The 22,569-nt window shown below is 34.1% G+C and overlaps 1 protein-coding gene across 2 annotated transcripts in view; it reads right to left on the bottom strand.

The window, feature by feature from the left end:
* Positions 1–22,569, bottom strand: part of LOC123677030 — a 180,525-nt gene that overhangs the window by 12,669 nt on the left and 145,287 nt on the right. For both annotated transcript variants that reach the window (XM_045613434.1, XM_045613433.1), the window contains exons 10-11: positions 11,929–12,137; positions 2,572–2,763 (exon numbers count right to left, since the gene is read on the bottom strand). In XM_045613434.1, coding sequence (XP_045469390.1) covers positions 2,572–2,763; positions 11,929–12,137 — 401 coding nt within the window. The remainder of the gene's footprint in view (positions 1–2,571; positions 2,764–11,928; positions 12,138–22,569) is intronic.

The following is a 22,569-nucleotide window of genomic DNA, read 5'->3' on the forward strand; positions in this document are numbered from 1 at the left end:
AAGCTGAAACTTCATGAAAGATTCTTTCGAAATAATAAATAATGATATAATACTTTAACGGAGAGCGACCGTAGGCAAATTAGAATATCGCAGAAATCTAGATAGTCATAATCAATCATCAGCATCAGCGCATATAACGCTAATGCTACTGCTGGTTTTCAATCAAATAACCTCTGTTTTCAAGTTGTTGATGCTGATAGGCTTCAAAATAAGCAGAACCAGTATATTGCTACTAACCATCAATGGCAGCACGTTTCCCTGTAGTTAATTTTCATCCTAGATTCCTGCCCATCCGATATTCTCATTCATTTGATAGTTCGAATAGTATATGTACGAGGGCTACTATTTATGTATTGAGAATTGGCAACACTGATATTGCCATGTGAAATCTGATAATGACATTTTTTGGGTTAGGTATAAATACTCATAACGTTTTGACGTACGAGCATAATTTTTGTTGTTTACGGTGAATTTGAAAATTCATCTCAGCCAAAATTTGGACTTTACTCATAAAAATTTTCGACCTATGAGAATTATGATTTTCGACGTAGTCTAACTTAAGAAAAATGCATCTATCAAGTGTCAACTAAAATCAACTTTCAGCGATGAAGCACCATTAAGAGCCACTGTATATAGCTGATACACTGAATTCAAACATGGACCTAGTTCACTCATGGACGAAGTTAAAGAAGGTCGTCCAAAATCAGACTTTGTGCCGGAAAACATTGAAGCTGTGTTAAGACTAATTGGAGGAGATCATCAAGTAACATATCAGGAAATCGAGAGATGTTTAAGCATTAGTATGACTAGTATACATAAGATTTTGCACGAACATTTGTGTGTTCGGTAGCTCTGTGCAAGTTGGATTCAACATTTGTTAAATGCAAAAAATTGCTAGTGTTGATTGGTGCCGTAAAATGATTTCGAAATACAACTGTGGTGCACCCAAAGCGGTATACAACATCGTCACAGGTGACGAGTTGTGGATTTATGTATACGAGCCAGAAATACAAGGCCAGTCGGCAGTTTGGGTATTTCAATGTGAAGAAAAGCCAACAAAATTTGTTCGTTCTTGAAGCGTTAAGAAGCAAATGGCGGCGTCTTTCTTCATAAAAACTGGTCATGCGGCCATTGTGGCTCTTGAAAACCAAAAGACCGTTAATTCAGAATGGTATGAAACTATTTATTTGCCAGAAGTTTTCGGTAAATTGAGAAAAACAAACCCAAAACGACGAATCATCTTGCATCATGACAATTCGAGCTCACACACATCAAATGCAACGAATGAGTATTTGGACACACAAAACATCTAATTAAAGGGTCATCCGTCTTATATCCACCATCAAATGATTATTTTTCTTGACAGAAATTAAAAATAAACCTTTTGGATAACGACGATTTAGGCCTTCAAAACGCATGTTTTAGAACTACCATCTGCTAATTGGATAAAATGATTCAAATGATGGTTCAATCGCATGCAAAAGTGTATAGATCTTGAAGACGATTACTTTAAAAAGCAATAAAAATATTTTGCTTCAAAATCGCTTGTTTATTTTTTGTATTCTCAATACATAAATAGTAAACCTCGTACTTGCAACCTCGCTTGCAACCATATAAATTAGTAGGCATCAATTTTTTACTTAAACATGTAAATAACAGAATATCAAAATGGAAGCCTTGTGCCAGATGATAAAATTCTGTTGTTGATATTTCAAAAAACTCAAAAGTTGATGACCGAGACAAAGTTTCATTCTAGCTTTGTGGAAAATAAACCATTAGCTAACTCAAGAGTTAGATAATTCAACAACCGAACGCCAGTCTAGCCTACCACCAATACGCTCTATTAGTGATGACGTCACACACCACCATTTTAGTTCTCCTGTCAGTGTTCGGAATCCAAACAAACAAATTGTCATTCAAATTAGTACGTTGTCGTTGAAGAAATTGGCTTATTTTGATAAATAAGATTATTTCAGGAACGATTTTACTATTAATTGATAGACAGAAGGAACGAGATTAATGCCAGTAAGTTCGAACTTGAAGTTCAACTAATAAACACTGGGAAATGATACAGGATTCAAACTTACTGGTATTAACGTCGTTCCTTCTGTCTATCAATTAATACTGAAATCGTTCCTCAAATACTCTTATTTATGAAAATAAGCCAATTCATTCAACGACACCGTACTAATTTGAATGACAATTTATTTGTTTGGATCCCGAACACCGACCGGAGAAACCAAAAATGGCGGTATGTGACGTCACACTAATAGAGCTTATTGCAAAAAAAAATTCAATCAACCTCGAAAATCATCAGGTACACCCATGCCTGAAACGAGACGCCTCACATAGATGGAAGCACCGTTCGACCGGATCACGGAAATTTCAGACAGAATAACTGTCGCGCCCGGAGCGACACACTGGCAACAATTTCCCTGATTACAGCAATTTATCATGTAGGCTTTGACTCCATCAGTCCGATCTCATCTTGTTAACACGGAAGAACCGTCGGAAAAAGCGTAGAACTCGGCTACGTCTCTAATCCCCTGAAAATGATTCAAAGCTCCTTACCCCGTGGTAATAATCGTCTTCCGGAGAGCTGTAGCCCAGAGGCGGCTCGTTGGGTCCGCCGGCTGCCTCCCTTCTTGGGGGCGGGGGTGGAGCCTCGGAAATTGGGCTCACGCAGGTCAGTACGTCCGGCGGGGGCCTGCATATCTTCAGTTCGACTTGATTTGGTGCTGTCCTTAGTACTTCTAAAGCCTCCTGGAATTTAGAAGATAAATCTGTTAGACCTTGGTTGTAATTTGATGAAGGGGTTCGTTTTGGGAGAGGGTAATAGGGGCTGGGAGGATTGGTTTAAATGCCTTGCAGTAGGCTTTGGCGTGAGAAATTAAATTGCAATAGTTTGGTCGTGAAGATCTTTCTACAGATTGAGTCAAATACGTGTACCGAGCTTTCTGAGGTGGAATCTTGGAACCTAAACCAAATTTGGGTTGAACATCTTGTGAAGCGAAGATACTATGAGAAAAAATCTATTATTGTTGAAAAAATTAAAAATACCGAAAAATAAGCGTTTGCGGGCCTGTATTTATAGAACTTCTTTCTCTTAAAATGATCCGAGGTATCTGTTATTATCATTTGTACCTCAAATTTAGGAATATCCTGCATTAAAATCGTTAACTATAAGTGATTAACTAATTCTCGAAATATACGGGAAGTTCAGATTCTTTCTCACGTGTGAACAAAGTATAATAAACTAGTAGGAATGCTTCGATTTTTTTCTAATAATACTGTTAATATGTAAGGTGAGGTATTAAGTGTGAGGGTCAGTCCGTTCTTGAAGGAAGACACTAAAAAAGCTTATTTCTTATCGACACGACGAAATGGCGAATGCGCCGGTTTAAGATTTCCTCAATTCAAAGAAGTAATAATCATTTTGTTAGAACTGCACCAAAAATAGTCGTGGTTAAGAAACTTTGTGAAGTTATTGAATACAACAACCTCACAAAGTTTTTTGGCTATCGTATTAATGGTATAGAAAGCCATAAAAGACAAACCAGCATATATACCTAGTGTTTGGAACGCTCATTCTCCAAACAAAGCGCTATATAATTTCATCATTATGCTCATCATTTTCGAATTTTGAATCGATACGGTCTTAAACGATAAGATTCAACTGAATTCAGCTGAATCAACTGAATCCGAAAATTTGAAATTAGGCTTTCCTGATTATTTAAATATAACAATTTCAGAGTTCATTCAAGATTTTATGATCATCGCTCAATCGATATTGCAGAAATTGAAAGTATTTTGGGAAAGTTTTGGGGTGCTACCAATTTCAAGTTTTGTAGAGCATTTCAAGCTGATCACATCATCAAAACCATATATTATCCAAAAAGAATATTGACAACAGATCCGATCGATATGATATTTTGTTTTCTGCAAATATTTCGTGTTGATAGCTTCAACAGAATAATGAAAAAATCAGAATCGGAATATCGATAAATATAAAGAAGGCACTGACATGAAATCAGAAACCTTTGAGCGCTCGTCGTTCAGTAATACGTCAATTACGCCCTTGGAGATTACATAGACCATTCCGCATCCTGCGTTATCAAAAAGTGCTATTGGCATCCTTAAAAGCTCTTTATTTCATATGAGTGTTATATTCTTTTTTTATACAATAGTTGCTCATTACGAGGAGAGGCATTTGATGACATAGAAATGTTTAAGAGCTACCTGGAACCGTATTCTAGACAAGTGATCTTTCAAAACGTAAACGTATTGATTCCAAGTGGAAACATTGTTTTGAAAATTAGTTTATCCCGAGTTTATCCACGACTGCTATAAAATATAGCTGTTTCAATTTAAAATTTGATGACATGTTGGTATTCCATCACTTGATATGAAATAATGATTCTGAAATACTTGATTTTTGACTGAATTTTATTCCATCACTTGGAATGAATAAAACGAAATTACTTTAATTTCTCCACAGCACTCTTGACCACGAATTTGAATAAACGCTCGTTACAATAAAAATGTCATTATGAAATAAGTTTTGACGTTTTTTAATGAAAATAAACCTATTTTTTTTTATTTTACAATTGAGGAGAAAGTAGAGTCTGTTACTCAGCTAGAATGAAAATCCGATGGTCGTAATACGCTCTATAAGTGTGACGTTACACGCCGCCATTTTTGGTTCTCCTGTCAGTGTTCGGAATCCAAACTAATAAATTGTCATTCAAATTAGTAAGGTGTCGTTGAAGGAATTGGCTTATTTTCAAAAATAAGAGTTTTTGAGGAACGATTTCAGTATTAATTGATAGACAGAAGGAACAAGGTTAATATCAGTAAGTTTGAATCCTGTATCATTTCCCAGATTTTGTAAAAAGCAGTGTTTTTTAGTTGAACTTCAAGTTCGAACTTACTGGCATTAATCTCATTCCTTCTCTCTATCAATTAATAGTAAAATCGCTCCTTAAATAATCTTATTTATCGAAATAAGCCAATTTCTTCAACGACAACGTACTAATTTGAATGACAATTTGTTTATTTGGATTCCGAACACTGACAGGTGAACTAAAATGGCAGTGTGTGACGTCATCACTAATAGAACGCATTCCACAGGCTCGCCCTCGGAATGATTCAATCTTATCGAATATAAATTCTAACCTTGCCACAGAATATACCATTAAACGTATGGAAAAGTGTATTAATCTTGATGGAAAATATTTTGAGATGAAATGAATTTGTTCAAATGATATTTTTGGTATGTTTTTCTATCCATTTCCGAAATATAAAAGGCCACCCTCGTATTATTTCCATCAATTTGCAGTAAATTCCAACAAATATAAAGGCCAGCACCAACAATTAATTTCACAAATTTTGGAAATGAAACTGGAGCGTGATGAAGAGAGAAGTCACGGGGTTTCTAAGAACCCATATTTTCATATCTGCCCGGAAATTAGCCGACGATTTGACAAAGCTCCCCGCAAAAATAATGGCCGCTGCAACTGAAGTAAGAAATAATGAGTTCTCCCGGAAAAAGAATGGGCTTCAGTGAGAGCAGGTGGCTACACAATTAACACCATTAAGAAATTCAATTGCTCAAAACGATTCACTCAGAAATGGCGGAAATCGAGTTTTCAACTTTATTTTAATGAAATTACATTTTATAATTCGCCTTACAACTGAACCTGTTCGTTCATCTTTTCAAGAGCACCAATTATGAGAGAATAACGAGTGCAGTTGACGTTTCAAAAAGAAAATTTGGAAGGAACTTCGCAGTTTTTTGTTCGGCGACTCGCAGACCCTGGCTCGAATTTTTTTCCACCTATTTTTCTTTCTCCGCTATGAGAATTATATAGAATTGGATCGTAATAATAGTCCTTTGAAGAATGCTCGATTTCAAAGTAACCATAATACTTTTGTCAGTGCACAATGAAAATTTTCATTTAGTCGATGGTTGGAATCGATCAGAATATAATTAGACCTTTAAATAATTCATGCAACATTCAATTGTCTAAAGGATATAAATGTGACACAAGGTGTATTTAGAGTGATTGAATTTTTACGTTCCTGAATAATTTTTTTCATGTTTTTGGTTCTACCTATACTATGTTTGTATAGCAAATTACACTGACTTAATGAATAACTGATAATATAGCATATGAGTCATTCATGAGGTACGTTGGTGTAATTGGATTTTTCAATTTGTCTTTGTGTGTGATGTATTGGTGAATATGCAATTAGTTTAGTTTGCTCATTGTTTAATTGTTAAAATTTTGAGGATATAAGGTAAATTTTACGTTATGAAACTTTGTTGTGATGTAATTGTGAATACATTTAATTCCTTTGTTGGAATTAGAATCGGTTGTTTTCAGCTTGAATAAGATAAGAGAATTCCTGGTACCTATATAGGTGCTATCATTTTGCCAAAATAGTAAGTTATGTTTGACTATCACTGATAAAGAATACGAGTTCATAATGAATTTAGTCCAACTTTTACTTTCCAACAAAATGTTCTAAAGATATTCAGGGTTCCGTTCCAATACCTCGGTTGAGGTTATTCATGGCAAAAATCCGTTCGATATCTCATAATCTATATCTCAGATCTATACGTTAGATTTCGTTCAGATTTTGTGAGTGATGAAGTGAGTTATTCAAAAATTTTACTATGTAGAGTTTTCGATTTACATCTTAAAGGGCTTGAATCGATTTGGAGTATTGTCATAGGTCTAAAATTTATCTAAAGTCCTAAGGTATTTAATCACCCGACGTCGGTGGCCAATTGTGATCACCTTTTCGAAATAACATGACAGGATACTTTTATTGCAAAATTGCTATTGTTTCGTTGCTTATGTGACACGTATTCTTGGAAATAAACGTCATCCACATGAATATTTTCCAATGCTGGCCATAAAAAATGATTAACCATAGCTCCATAGCGCGATAATAGTGGCACAGCCCCATTTTCAGAAAAGTAGGGTCCAATTAGACCACCAACCAAAAAAACGCACCCAACTCTGACGGTTTCGATTCTTCGCAACACTAACTTGTCCCAACAGATCAAATTTTTTCACCAGTTTCACTTTTGCCGGAGAGAAGGTTCTTCACGACAACCTAAAAGTGCTTATTTTTCCAACCAACTTTTCACAATTTCAGTTCGTTGTTGAAGCTTGTATTGTTCCATGTCAAAAAAGCAGCTTCAAAAGTGACAGCTGCTCAGGTAGCGGGCTATTTGAAATGAAACCTCTCAGCCTATAACTTTCATACGGAAAAAATAATCAAGATGTTATCTGATAAAATAATGAACAATAAAATATAGCTTCGAGAACAAACTGATTAGTGCCAAAATTTTTCTGTTATTTGCAGAGACAGTCTCAGAAATGCCAGAAGGACTTATTTACATGGTGTTTTAAGAAAACAGCATTTATTGGGAACAAATATGGAAATTTTTGAATGAAAATATTGGTTTAATTAAAAATCGACAAATTCGAATGTCGCTCTTCGATGATTTGTTACCGATATATTATAATAATGATATATATCGAAAAAGGAAAAATCCAACTTCCCAAGTTATTTTAGGTTTTCATTGCATTTTGACATCAGTATTCTGTAAGAAAGACTTGATAACCTTTCTATGTGAAAATATGACATGTTAAATCACGCAAAACCTCATTATTTCACATCTGGCTTATTCATTTTTGTTTCAAAATGGAGTAAAATCATTCAATGATAATTGGGGGTGAAATCTTAGATTTTAAATTCATAAATTCTATAATGTTCTGAATCCTGCAATTTCCTAACTCCCTTCATCACAACGAATTTTTAGCAATGAACTCTAAACAGAGGGTGCACTTCCTCAATCATGTAGATTCACAATAAAACATAAAACCAAAAATACCCGCTAGGTACGGAAATCCAGCTCGGGAACCTGAAAGCACGTACACCACATAAAATTATTTCGATCATAAACTCCGAATATAACAGCCGAAAGTGTTAATGAACGTGCATTAAACTTTCAAATCATGTTTACTATCTTTACTCAACGTAGTTCATGTTGAACCTTCTCCAGGACCAGATAGAATTTGCATAACGTATTAAATTAGTTATGAGCAACTACGCCCTAAATGAACCCTTTCCGAACCCCAGGGATGTTGTCTGATACCGCAAAAGCCGAAATGGAAAATTTATAAATATAAAGCAGCTCCGGGGGATGTGGAATGAAAATGAACTCCGGTAAATGAAGGATGGTTGTGGGTATTGTCAAGGTAAGAAACGGTTCGATATAAAGGGTGTTTGTTTTAGAGCTATAGAACTTTAAATTGAATTAAAAAAAACGATGGATTATTCGATTAAATGAATTTTATTTATCCGCAAGTTAATCTTGTGGCATTACATTTTAAATATGATTTCTGGCATATGACCGCCAGGGCTGGCTTGGATGTAGTCCAATCTGGATGTCCAATTTTCGATGACTTTTTCCAACATTTGTGGCCGTATATCGGCAATAACACGGCGAATGTTGTCTTCCAAATGGTCAAGGGTTTGTGGCTTATCCGCATAGACCAATGACTTTACATAGCCCCACAGAAAGTAGTCTAGCGGTGTTAAATCACAAGATCTTGGAGGCCAATTCACAGGTCCAAAACGTGAAATTAGGCGGTTTTCAAACGTGTCTTTCAATAAATCGATTGTGGCACGAGCTGTGTGACATGTTGCGACGTCTTGTTGGAACCACAGTTCCTGGACATCATGGTTGTTCAATTCAGGAATGAAAAAGTTAGTAATCATGGCTCTATACCGATCACCATTGACTGTAACGTTCTGGCCATCATCGTTTTTGAAGAAGTACGGACCAATGATTCCACCAGCCCATAAAGCGCACCAAACAGTCAGTTTTTCTGGATGTAACGGTGTTTCGACATACACTTGAGGATTAGCTGCACTCCAAATGCGGCAGTTTTGTTTGTTGACGTAGCCATTCAACCAGAAGTGCGCTTCAACGCTAAACAAAATAAAATGGAAGTAGTGCGCGATACGTATTCCGCACAGACCGAAAAGCTCCTGAAGCTGTCGCGAGCAGAGCTTCGGGTGATGGTGGGACTGCTGACGGGGCACTGTCGGTACAAACATCATTTGTACCGTATGGGAAAGTCAGCAGACGAGATTTGCAGGCTCTGTGGATCGGAAGTAGAAACGGCTGAACACTTGTTATGCAAGTGTCCAGAGCTGGCTGGCCTAAGAACCAGTCACATGGGTAAGCCGGTCCTGGATACCAGAGAGGTAACGGCCAAGGCCCCTAAGGAGGTTGTCAATTTTATTAGCGTCGTTGACGACCTCCCTGGGTTTTTATGAATGAGTAGGGTAGTGAACAAAAGATCTGCATGGTCGCAGTTCCCGGAAGGCTTACCGAAGCAAAACGACCCCAGTTCAAATAATAATAATAATAATAATTCCGCACAGAACCATTATTTTCAAAATAAAATTGCACTTTTCCAATAGTTGTTCAGGCATGAGTCTATTCATGATGAATTGCCAAACCAAACTGAGAATAAATCACTTGACAGCTGTTAAATCAGTCGCCATCTTGAACAGTAATGCCAACTTAAAGTTATATACCTCGAAAAAAAAAACACCCGATAGAATGTTCATCTGACAGAATCGCGAGTTGATCATTTCATCTTCTCCTTAGACAGCTATAAATTCATGAAGTGAGATGGAAAAAATGAAAGTACGACGAGAACAATCTCGTCGTAAAAATGATAAGAAAGTATACCTCGAGGAGTTTCATCTCCTCATTTGATGTTGGATGAATGAATTATCTCACGATAAGAATAAGAGTTCCCAAATTTGAATAATTTACTAGCCAGATATATCCCAGCGCACAAAATTATAAGTAATTCATGTTAGTCTATTAAAATATGAGATGGCAGTAATTTATAACTGTCAAACAAAAGGTGGAAAGAATGGCGAGAGACTGTGAGGACAAATGTCAAATGGGGTGATATATTAGTGCTAATTAGAGGCTAGGTGGAAACAATAGATTTCAATTAGCATGAATGAATGGAATTACTTGATGAATGAAATTATTAATATTTCTATTCGATGGAGATTATTTCACTATTCAAATTCAGTATTGTTCTCTTCAGGTGAAATCTTCAACAGTTGAAGCTACTTAGATGCTTTTTAAAAAACTGCAAATTATACAGATTTCCTCCCATCTCATAGTCATTAAAGACGGATTAAAAACATAAAAACAAATAATTTGATACCATTCTGATTGAGCAGTCAATTGCAATTTCGAATTGATGGGAAACCCAAGGAAAATTTTCATTGATAACATCTCAATTTGATATTAAAATGAAGTTCTTAAGAACAAAGGAATGTTAACCAGTTTTGATATGGATTTTTTTGTCGTCCCTATTGTCGTTTGATAGTATTATCCACTATCGTCTCCATTAGCAACAACTATAATCATAATGGAGGTTTAATACTCTTCGTTTATCTAAAAAAAAATATTGAAATGTGTCTTATATGGATTACAGTATTATGAGTCAACATAATAGTAATTTACGTAACAAGTCCGGAAAATAGGGTTTTTTTTGGACGAATAGACAGAATTGTCTATTGTCTGTGAGTCCAAAAAAACCATTTTCGGGCGTGTTGTGTACAATATTTTTTCGGCAACCATGTAAAATAACACTATCGCTGCTGCTTTCCATATTTTATTGCGATTGCGATCAAAAAACATGCAAATTTTTGACAACTAATTTCATATGAACTGTCAGCCGTTATCTCGGTTGCTATGGATTCTATGATTCTTTTCCGGCATAGTCCGGGAAGTACGTACTTTCCGGACTAGGCCGGGAAATGCTACTTTCTCAGAGAAAAAGCGTCCGGGAAGTGAGCACTTCCCGGACGGTTGCCGAAAAAAATATTTTTTCATAATATCCAATGTTATACAGATATAACTCATTTATGTAATTGATGACTCATTTGAAAATAAACATATATTCATTTATTTTATTTATTAATTTTAATTAATTTAATAAATTTAATTAATTAATTTTAAAGATGAACTATGAGTAAACAATTGAAATATGCCTGAGGTAAGAATGGAACACAATACTAAATCCTGTACATTCATCTGAACAGTCATTCATCTCGACTCGCAAAAATGTTGATCTCTTGTGTGTCAAATTACGTGTCTGTCGATCTGTTGTACACAAATCCTTTTAACAACCTCAACTGCTGGATGATAAGATGATTTCCATCCAACATTGATGGAATTTGGTACGATTTAGGTTATAAATAATTGATTCCATATGAATTTCAGTTATTCATGCTATACTGAATATGACAACGTGATAATTCAATTCAAGCTGGCACTGGTAAGTGATAACAACTCTCGAGGAATTGGTATATATTGCACAAGTGCAAACGACGAATTATCTGGATCTTAATATTTCGCATTCCACTGTGCTCTACAGATCTAGATATAGGGATTTGGGTTGGGCTGTAAGTGCACTCATAGTATTTTTATTGAGCTAAAGGAACAAGGACAATGGCTGATTTTATTCATTGGTTTTGTCGGTCTACAAGTTCTATGACTAACTTCGACAGATGATAGCTGCGCTTATCTGAACATTTTTTCAATAGACTTTGGTCTGATTCGTTTTCGTTAAGAAGTTACAAGTATTTGAAACATTTATTTCAATGTTTCAATTGAAAGTAGACCGACAAACGAAAATAGAGGTTTATAGGGCAACTAGTGTTATTTTAATCATTTATTAAACATTTGGTGTAGTTTTTGAATACCAATGAATACAATGTTTCACAAGTAAAGAAATTTTGAAATAGAGCTTGTAGAACACCCCGTGTAAAAACAGCTTGTGGAATAAACTATCGACATTTACTTACATAATTCGTGAGACCAATGAGAGTACTTCCATTAGCTTCTAACAGGAGATCTCCAACGTTGATCAGTCCACACTGAGAAGCAGGTTGGTGAGGAAACAGTCTTTTGATACGAATCAAACCTGGCCACGAGCCGCCACTGTCGATTCCACCCGTCACGCTGAGTCCTAAGCCTCGAGAACCTTTGTTCAGCTTTACCAGGAATGTACTCTCTGAAATGAAGAAAATATCGTGAATTTCAATACAGCAAGAGCAGGAGGAAATCTTCGAGTCTAGCTCATCCGGAAAATTACCTTGTAACATGTTACTTTTGAGGAATGCTTTTAAAGAATTAAATTTTTCTGAGAGAGTTATGAGGGAGCTCTCTTTGTTTTATTCGAATTTCCAGTTGCACATAAATTCAAGCGAAAATTTCACTAAAATGATTGATGAACTCATGGAACATTATTTTTTGTTATAAAATATAGCTCTTCTCATTTCGAAACTTTCAGTAATTGTATGAGCAGATTCAATAAATTTTAATGAAATATTTTGAAATTCCAGATTTGATTCCCTTTATGCTTCTATTTCAATTTGTTTCAATAAATATTGAATCATGTTATTCAAACCAGATTAAAAAAATATCATTCCATAATAAGTGATCAGGTTTTGCAGTATTCATTGCAACTCTTGCTATCGTAACTATTCTACTCGTTTTTTTGTTTTTCGGAAGTACTAACAAAAGAGGTTGAGTATATGGCATTCTTGAAAAGGCGATCGAATTACCTTTGAAGCAAGGTGTCATCCAACCCCCTTCCTTTTCAATATTTTAGGGTAAAGGGTGCTCACAGGGTTGAAACAATTTGATTGGAACCAACGGTAAAAAAAATCACCCTACGAACCAAAGTTTACCCCTCCTTGCATTTATTCTGATTTTGCATGGAGACCGAGATATTGAGAATGGAAACTTCTTACATTGACACCCTGTATTATTTCATCAAATTATTAGATCAGTGAATGGTGGCTCGAGGTTTGCGTAGCGTCCTGGGTTCAAGTCCACCGGATACTGTTTTTTAAAGGATTTTATAAACCGTTTTTAACGATCTGAGATATTTCACCAGGAAATTAAAAATCACAATGTAAATTTTGCAGTGCTTTTTGTTTTTCTAGGTAAATAATGCATAGTTGTATTCGAGAAGCATATTGTGAAATTCAAGAAGGATTGAAATTCACAAAATGCATCAATTAGTACAATATTCTGAAAATTATTTATTGTCATGGATGCAACTACCCAGTAGTAGACAAATTTACTTGTTTTTATCTTTATTGCTGTCAGTATTTAAGTACTTCAACCCATATGAAATACTCAGTCGATAAACTACCATACGTTTGGAGTCGTTCAGTAAAACCTTTTTTTTAATATAATTTCTCTTTGGATACAGACTAAATCAAATAAAGCCGAACAAAAATATTGTACTGAGAAAATCTCAAGCAGAAGGAATGGGGGAATCATTCCAATACAAACAGCACAAAGGGAAAATTGTGAATGGGATGGTTACTCGAGCAGTATTTCAGTTCACTCTTTCCAATATCGAAGATCAACTGTAGTTTGCATACTGTGACTATTCAAAGTAACTTTCATCTGGTGAACTGAAAGGAAATTGAAATCGGAGTTGGAGAATTCATAACGAAGATGTAGAAAGCATCTCTCTAGAAGTTTTCCACTTTCGGCAATATGTGCCTTATTCCGCTCCTTCTGGAAATTTGCCGAACAATTGATGAAGAAAATAAGTTCTGGATTAAAACCGCGGCTTCTCCTTTTGCCAAACACTTAATAATTTCAATCATACCTTATGAGTTATCAAATGTAGGGGGATTTTCAATAAGGGGTTTGATTTTGGTATGAAAACAGTATTTTTTGAGAATAATCAATGTTTATTTCATTATGAAGAGGAAGATATACCACAATAGAAAATGAATTAAATGGCTGCCACCACTACGGTTGCAGTACCATATTCTTTTCTCGAAATTTTCTATGACCAATTCACATATTTGCGACTGTATGTTCTCTATAATTCTCATATTTCACGTGGTCTCGAAGGAAAAGGTCTAAAGGTTTCAAATCACAAGATATCGTTGGCCAATTGTATTCACTTCTTCGAGAAAAAACACAAAATGGAAACTTTTCTTGCAAAATTGCGATTGTTTCGTTGCTTGTATAGCACTTTGGCATGAAGCTTCGTCTTGTTTAAAATAAACGTCGTGCACATTTATATCTTCCAATTCCGGACAAAAAAATCTGTGTTCTGTAGTCTGAATTCGGTATTCTGAACAAAATCCTCACTAAATTTTTTTAAGATATATGCTTGCGATGATTATATTCACATGGTGATGTCGATCGAGTCCATGACTGTTTTAAAACTGCCTCTAAAATGCCTCTATTTTCACATAGAGCAGAATCCTCACGAACGGTCTGGAGTAAAAGAAAAATTATAAAGTTCAGTTCGCAAATTGATTCTTGCGGAAATGAAACTGCATAATTAATGGCTCTAGCCTTATTTTGATTACACTTCTTAACGGAAGCAATGCCGTTCCATTAGAATAGTTGAATTAGAAGGAGATTACTCAGGTTTTGGTATGACCCCATAAAAGTTTACAGAGGTCGCCTACTTTGTTCGTTGGAATAAACCCAAACTTTACCTATTAAACATCTAGGAAGTGGGATTATGCGAGGCTATGGAAGTCCGCTAAACTTCAAAACATTCTGTATGAACTAATGAGATCAATTTCTTAGTTAGGCAATGGAGGGTGGAGAATGGACTCAATCGACCGTCTGCTGAAAAACCACATCGATAGAGTTATGTGAGAAACAATTCCTCAATTTTAGGAGTTGTTAGAAGTTTCATTAAATCCCGTAAGTATGTGTTATATCTATTGCATTTAAATAGATTATAACAATTTCCAAAATAGAAAAAAAAAACATTCTAGTGAATACTGATTCGTCCGATTTCATATTTTGTATCCGCAAAGTATCCAAACATATTGGAAAAATATTAACTTGGATAAATTGCTTTCTGATTCTGCATTGATTGGCGATGGGACACAGTAACAAAGCCCACAAAGAAAATCGCTGTTGGTTTTCCTAAATCGCATAAGTATAAGTCTGGATAGATATTATTAGCAAAACAAATATTGAATTGACTCAGTATTTGCTTGAAGGAAATTAATTCTGATCGGAATTAAATAGCAGTGAGTCTATTTCCTGTTGCCATATTACTTAAATAACAAGTGTTTCGCTACAAAGTAGTTTCTTCAGTTTTTATTCAAAATGTAAAATTCAAGTATTCAAGAAGAATATTGAAAAATAATTAATTCTGTGATTACGAATCCGATAAAGATATTTTGCATGAATATACTTTTACATATAAAGACTTATCATGTCAAACGTGTTTTAATAGTTCCATCAGAACCATAAAAAAATTAAGCTAACTAAAAAATTTATAAAGGCTCTTAACCAAACGTGAAGCCTGGAGCTTTTGAGCGCTTATTTACTCATGAGTCAATTGAAGACTTCATATATTCCCACATAGAGCTATGAGATCTCCAAAGGCGCAGGAAGCCAATAATTAAATTTCAAAAAAATTAAGTGAAAATCTCTGTTGCATTTTTGGAGACTACATAACTGTATATAGGTATATGTGTGGTCTCAAAGGATGTATTGGGCGAATGAACTAGCGCTTGAAAGCTCCTCACTTCACCTCAGTGCGTACCTCTTAATGCTAAGGATATTCCGAAAACTCCTATTTTTCATCAATACTAAGCTGAGGATTATTTCATTCAAATTGCGTAAATTTTTGCCACAAGTGAATTTCCAAAAAAAAGTTCAATCGTTCTGGATTTTTCCGTAAATTGAGAAGATTGGTATTGTTCGAAAGATGATGCAATTCAGAATTCCAAGAACGTTCCAACCATAAATATACGAGTATCCATCAAAAAAGCACTTGAATGCTAGATCCGAAATTTCAGTATATTTCCCGTTTCGAATACTGAAAGGACATCCTCCCCATAATTTTAATACAGTGAATGGATAGATTCACACAATCGGCTCTTGGGATCAGTAGCTATTTTACACCAGATGCAATTACAGATTTTATGACGTATATCGCAGTAATTTTTCCAAGTATACCCATTTTCTCCTGCTTCTTTTTTACTGCTCGAGCGTATATGGGACAGGATACGCCATTACTGCTATGTGCCACATTCAACAGCAGCAGTATTCAATAACACAAATGTTGAAGTTCAGGGTACGCTCTTGAGCAATTTAATAACTCCAGCATATTTCTATAGAATGGCTTATTCGAATATAGTAACGAATGTAATCCTCGTTAGTACTTGTCTTTGAATTCCTCGGAATGCTACTTTTCCTACTCAAGGAGTAAGGACAATATTCGTTTGGAGCACAGGGACGGAATAATATATTTCCATGTATAAGCACTTCAAATAATTCCATGTTTTTTGGCCAAGATATTTCTCGAACGAATAAATATCTAATGCGAGGAACAGAGATGAAATAATATAAGCTATAGATATAGATCGTATAAGATTATCTAAATTTCGAGTTAATATTTTGTAGGAAACGAAATTGACATATTCTAAAAATTTTATTTTGTAATATTTTCACGGTAACGTAATGATCGAAATTCGACTACTTGATCACTGTTGTTTCAAGGATACGATTGCACAGTAATTCAAAAATTTTGAATATTAATTAGCCTCATGTCTAAAATTGTTATTTTGAAAATTCCACACATGTGATTTTTAACCAATCAGAACGTGTATTTCTGACAGATCACTTTCGAAATGGATGAATTTTAGTGGAAATTTTCTCCTCGTGGGTACCCAACAGCGAATTATACTGGAAAATTTTTTAGACGTTTAAAAGGAATATTTTTTTTTTAATTTTTATTTATTCACATGATAATTTTGATTCATTTCAACTACAAGCTTAGATGTTTTCTAAATTCTTTAGACAATTATGATTAATGTTTATATTAAAAACGCAACCATGGCAGGTTGATTGGAAATTGCTCGTTCTTGAATTTTCTTACCAAATACCACACGAGATCAAATTAAATCCGGAAATTTTTTCTCGCTCATGAATTTTTTTAGAAAATTATCCCATGTCTTCGAATCGGGATAATTTTCAAAATATTCATGAGGTCGAAAAAATTTCCGGAAATAATTTGACCTCTACTGGTATTACTAGTGAAAATTCCACACATTCGGAAAAAAATATTCTGACAATTATAAATAAATGAATTCAAATCAACTGAACGATTTTTCTGAATCGTCATAAAATATATATTATTATGGTAGCATCTTCAAATATTTTTTCCTGTTCAAGTTTCCACCAGATACAAAAGGTCCAACAACATTATTTCCCAGAAAAACTTGTCCGCAGGTTGAATTTTTTACTTTATTGCGTTAATAATGATATAGTAAAATATTTCATTAAGTTTTCTTCAGGTCTATAGTGGTTCTCAACTAAGCTGTTTTCCTACGTGCACCTTATAATACCTGCCATACTGTAAGTCCGCCTAAATAAGTTCCTAGCAATATCAAACGTAGATTTTTTGAGTTCCATCCAGAACTCAATAGAATGCTCTAGCTTATTCTTCTCGCTGTCAGAACTTTATGAGCCTATTCAACAATTCAACAGAGGCGGAACATGAGAGATTGTAGAATTGATCGTTCACTGCATACTATTTAATGTGTACATACCAAACTCCATGTATTTATTGTATTGATATTATATCATACAAAACAAACATCTAACTCGTGACTTTGAAGCAGCTTGGGTCTTCTCTCAATTTTCTGCTTATGTATATTTAAGATATTCTTCTTTCTATATTTTCAGGTAATACAAATTCTTATATTGCGAAATTCGGAATGTGAAACATTTTCCAGGACCATCGATCGTTATGGATTCCATCCTCTGGGCATCTACCGGAAACTCAGTGAGATGCGGAAATATAAAAACCGAGAACACTCTAGTTCATAGGGACGCAGCCGAGGCCAGATCCAATTTATTTATTTAAGAATCTCCGAGTGCTTTACAACAGCAAATTGAAAACAAGTTCCGAATAGTAATCAACTTTTTCATCCTCTCATTTCATTTTCTATCCTGGGGAGTTCTCATTAGTTTGTTGATGAGAGCTATATGGAGTCTGTCAAGCAGCGAATTCCATGAACTTAGTGAGAAAGATGAGATACCTGCATCAGATAGAAATATCTGACCTGAGACGGATCTATGAAGAGACAAGTAGGGTGATCATTAAGGTTTAAGTATCAGTTTTAAAATTTTATTTTCATTTGATACAAAAGATTCGAAGATTCAGCGATTGAGATATACTATGTGACATAAAAAATGCAACACCAAACAGGCGTTGGAAATGTTTGATCTAACTTGGCTGAAATATTTAAATAGTTAAAGGTTGCCATGAAAAATTTGACGTTTTACTTGTTGTTTCAACGAAACAATGGTATATTTTCGTAAGTAATTGCACAAGTGCAACAAAATTACCGATAATTTTGCATGACAGCGTGTTGTCAAAAAAACTGCATGAGTTCATTTTCATTTTTGGAGAAAGAGCCCAAAAATGAAAATGACCGAATGCAGTTTTTCAAAGAAAACACGCTGAATGCGAAATTATCCGGTCATTTTGATGCACGGGTGTAATTCGGGGGAATAATTCCCGAATAAACTGTTACATTACTTGTCAAACTGATGTAGAATGGAATTGCCATAGATTCGACTGTGTAAGATGCATAGAAACAGTGCAATTATCGCAGGGCTATTTCGCTTCCTACAATGCAATTATCGCTGTTATTTTCGATAATTGTTCTCCATTTACATAGAATTTTTTCTCGCACTTCATATCCTGTTGGTGTGTATCTGTCTGCAAATATTTGTAACAGCCTTGATTTCTATATGTCCTACCTAATTCTGATAGATAATTTATATGTTATCCTACATGGGACATTGGTGATCCTCGAATCCTACTAGTTATTTAGTTAGTTATTCAGATGAGATTTGTTATTGATCTTAACATTGATTCGTAAGGTATCCCAAAGGAATTTTAGCTCTTTAGAAATATCTTACTCGCTCCAGCGCAAGTGTGAATTCCTGGGCTATCTATATTTCGCAACTAGAATAATTTCGATGTAATTCGGTATGGGTATTTGGCTTGGAAAATTCAGCATCCTCAAAAATACGGTGAGCGTTACGTGAACGTAAATGAGAAATTCTACAAAACATAACTAGACCTATATTTTTCAAGAACAGGTCAACAAAGTTCGGGAGTTTCATTTTTGACTTATGTTCTTATTTTCCTTGTATTACAGAATAATAAAAATAATAATAAATAAGCTTTATTGAGCACTCGGCTATTGAAAACAATATAAATGTCATCCACTTACTCAATAAAATTCTTCATAAATATAACTTATTAAACACTTTTTAAATTCTTCATTATTATTGCAATATACCAAAATTTTTGGAACTAGCCCTTTTAGCTCCCTAGCAAACTATGAACGGCGAATGATTCGAATAATTTTGAAGTTTCATTAATTCCGAATAAATCTTTGAAATCATTCGAAAGAAAAAATTGATTGTCGCATTAAAATAGTCGAATTGAATCGACATAGGTTACAAATTTCTGTAACGATTTCACAAAAGAATTGCGTACGTTTTTAAATATTTTTGAATACTTTAACACATTAATAAAAAATAAAGGGTCATTACGTAAATTTGATATCGGTATTACACCAACAATAATTCGTATTATAAATAGACGGATTCCATAACCTAACCCTAATTCACTTTACTATCAAACTAAATTCTGTCTTGTGTTCCGTATTGAAATTAATTGACAAATCCCTTTGGAGGCTTGATACGCCAAAACTTCCGAAGTTTCGATGAATATCCAACCTAATTGTGAATCCTATCTATTGATTTGTAATCGGTTATTACCGTCATTCGAAATAATAACACTAGACAGACAGATCGTGCTGTTTCTGAATATATTTCATTTTTTACATCATAAAATATGTATGTTATCGATCCCTAACTTCGCTTAAATATTTTCACAGCATATATTGAGCATATAGGATAATATGCAGAACACCGATTTGAAATTTCTTTATGTTGATCATTCTTTGCTAATTTTAAAAACTACTCAATCTGTTTGAATGTATATCCTTATCAAATTCTCCGTTTCCTACATACAAAAAATTACTCCAAATGAAGCAAATCACTATAATCTGGAGTCATCTGGGATTGACTCATCCCTAAGAAGAATTTATCCACATAAAGATAATGATTCCTTCGTTACTTCTTCAAAAAAATTCTAGATTCAGATTAAAATTAATGCCGTTTACGACTCCAGGTCCTCAATTAATCAAATTCGAAATTTAATATTGAAAAGTGCTCCACCAAGGAAATTGAAGTGAGAAATTAAATAGGTACCTACTTTATTTGATTATCTGAATGCCGTTAACACCGGAATGTCTTTCAATTCAATTTGTTGAAAATTATACATACCAATAGAAAATCGGAATTTTAATTCAAGCTAGTCTTTTCATCTAATTAACCTTTAGACTTTTATTTAATGAGTCTTGAAAGAAGTTATCATCAATTATTTACTTTTATTTGCAAGTAACATCGAATTTGTGACTCTACTCGTTGTATAATTATCACTTCTAATAGAGTTGATTATGTTATCCTGTTCAACTTGTATATTTCCCATAATAAATGAAAGACTCAAGGTATTCCTGTTTTTTTGTGTATCATAAGAATGAAACGAATTATCTAATCACATGAAGCTCACATGTCTAAAAATTCGAATAAACATAACGCATACATCATTAACTTTTTTTTGAGTTAACTTTTTATTTTGAATCAATCGCGATATTGACTTGAAAATGATTTTATATTCTAATGGTTACCGATGCAATAAAATTTTATGATCGCCTTTTCCCAGATCTTCAATTCCTTATATTATGGTGATGAATGCGAATTCTATAATTAAAAAATATAAATTTTCAATTATCGTCAGAAGTCCAATTTATCTATTTATTGAGATGATTTGTATCTAGTATACAGGGTGTTTCCTAAACATGCGGCAAAAATTCAGGGGGTTGTTCCTTGGACTATTTTAAGCATGTTTTGTCCTTGGATGATTTTTGAAAAACCTCTTTGTTTCGAAGATACAGGGCGAACAACATTTTTCATATTTTTAAAATTAATAATAGTTTAAATAAAAATGCGTACCGCACTGTGTTTACTAAGTAGGTACAATTTATTTTTAAATTTGTTTAACAACATTCCAATTACTAAAAACGGCCAGTTTTTTGACTAAAAATTGATAAGTGCAGATGGTAAAGGAATACAGATTAAACACGGTTTTCATTTGAATTCGTTTTGTGATGTATTAGCAATTAACATTTTATCTTTGACTATTATGAATCGCTTGTATGCTGGCTAGAGGTGGTCATTTTCAACAGTTTTTGTAGGTTGAGTTGAATTTTCATGTAATTTTTCATAATAAAATGTTATTATCTGAAATTTTGTTTTCCCTATATCTTCGAAACAAATAGGTTTTTCAAAAATCATCAAAGGACAAAATATTCTTAGAATAGTCCAAGGAACAACCCCCTGAATTTTTGCCGCATGTTTAGGAAACACCCTGTATATTCGAGTATTTTATTTGAGTTTTCACAACACGATTCTTGTTTTTTTTTTTTTTTGATAGGCCGTATTTGATCCTGACGCCAACTTGTTGAGCACTAATCATTCTTTAATTTTCACAAAATTCGAATTTTTTTCAACACCATTATACCATTCTTCTCTATGCAATAATTATATTAAATTGTGAACATTTCAGAAATATAATACTATTCCTCGATCAATCTTGACGATTGTTTGAATTCAATATAATGGGATTAAATTCACGGTCATTGCAACAAATAATTCCAATATGAATTCAAATCGAATCAACATTTTTTTAATCGGATTCCCACCATTTTGTTCCGCTATTATGTTCCTTCCCAGAATGCTAGATAAATGAAACGTATTTTTACAGTTACTCAGATATATTTTTCATTTCGTGCAACCATAAACTGCAACTTCAACGGAAATGATAAAATATTTAACATTCGTTAAAAATGCCAAATGAACGGACTTTCATTACAAACCCAGGAGAATGGCCTCCCATTCAAAATTTATCGGAGGCCAACTTTTCGTGTTCATTTTATCTCGCTACCGGAAACTCAACCTTTTACCGGTTCTGTGATTTCAACAGAGCTGGTATTCTCCCCTAGGGGTGAACTACCCACGATTTAGAAAAAAAAATTTAATTGAATTAACATCATTTGAGACAATTCACAATGCTTGAATTGGTATCAAAGGATTGTGTCAATTTTTTATTCGTTGATAATAAAAATTCAATAAAAATATTAAATTGGGCTTTGAAAAGGAAAACAGAATGACTTAAATTCTTAGAATATTGATGAATAATGAGTTTTGTCTTATTCAAATAAGAAAAACTTGAAGTTTTCCACGAAAAATTTCATCGGAGATCATTCAAAATAAAAAAGCTGCTTCAA

The sequence above is a fragment of the Harmonia axyridis genome, chromosome 3 (assembly GCF_914767665.1).
Source record: "Harmonia axyridis chromosome 3, icHarAxyr1.1, whole genome shotgun sequence".
NCBI classification, from domain to species: Eukaryota; Metazoa; Arthropoda; class Insecta; order Coleoptera; family Coccinellidae; genus Harmonia; species Harmonia axyridis.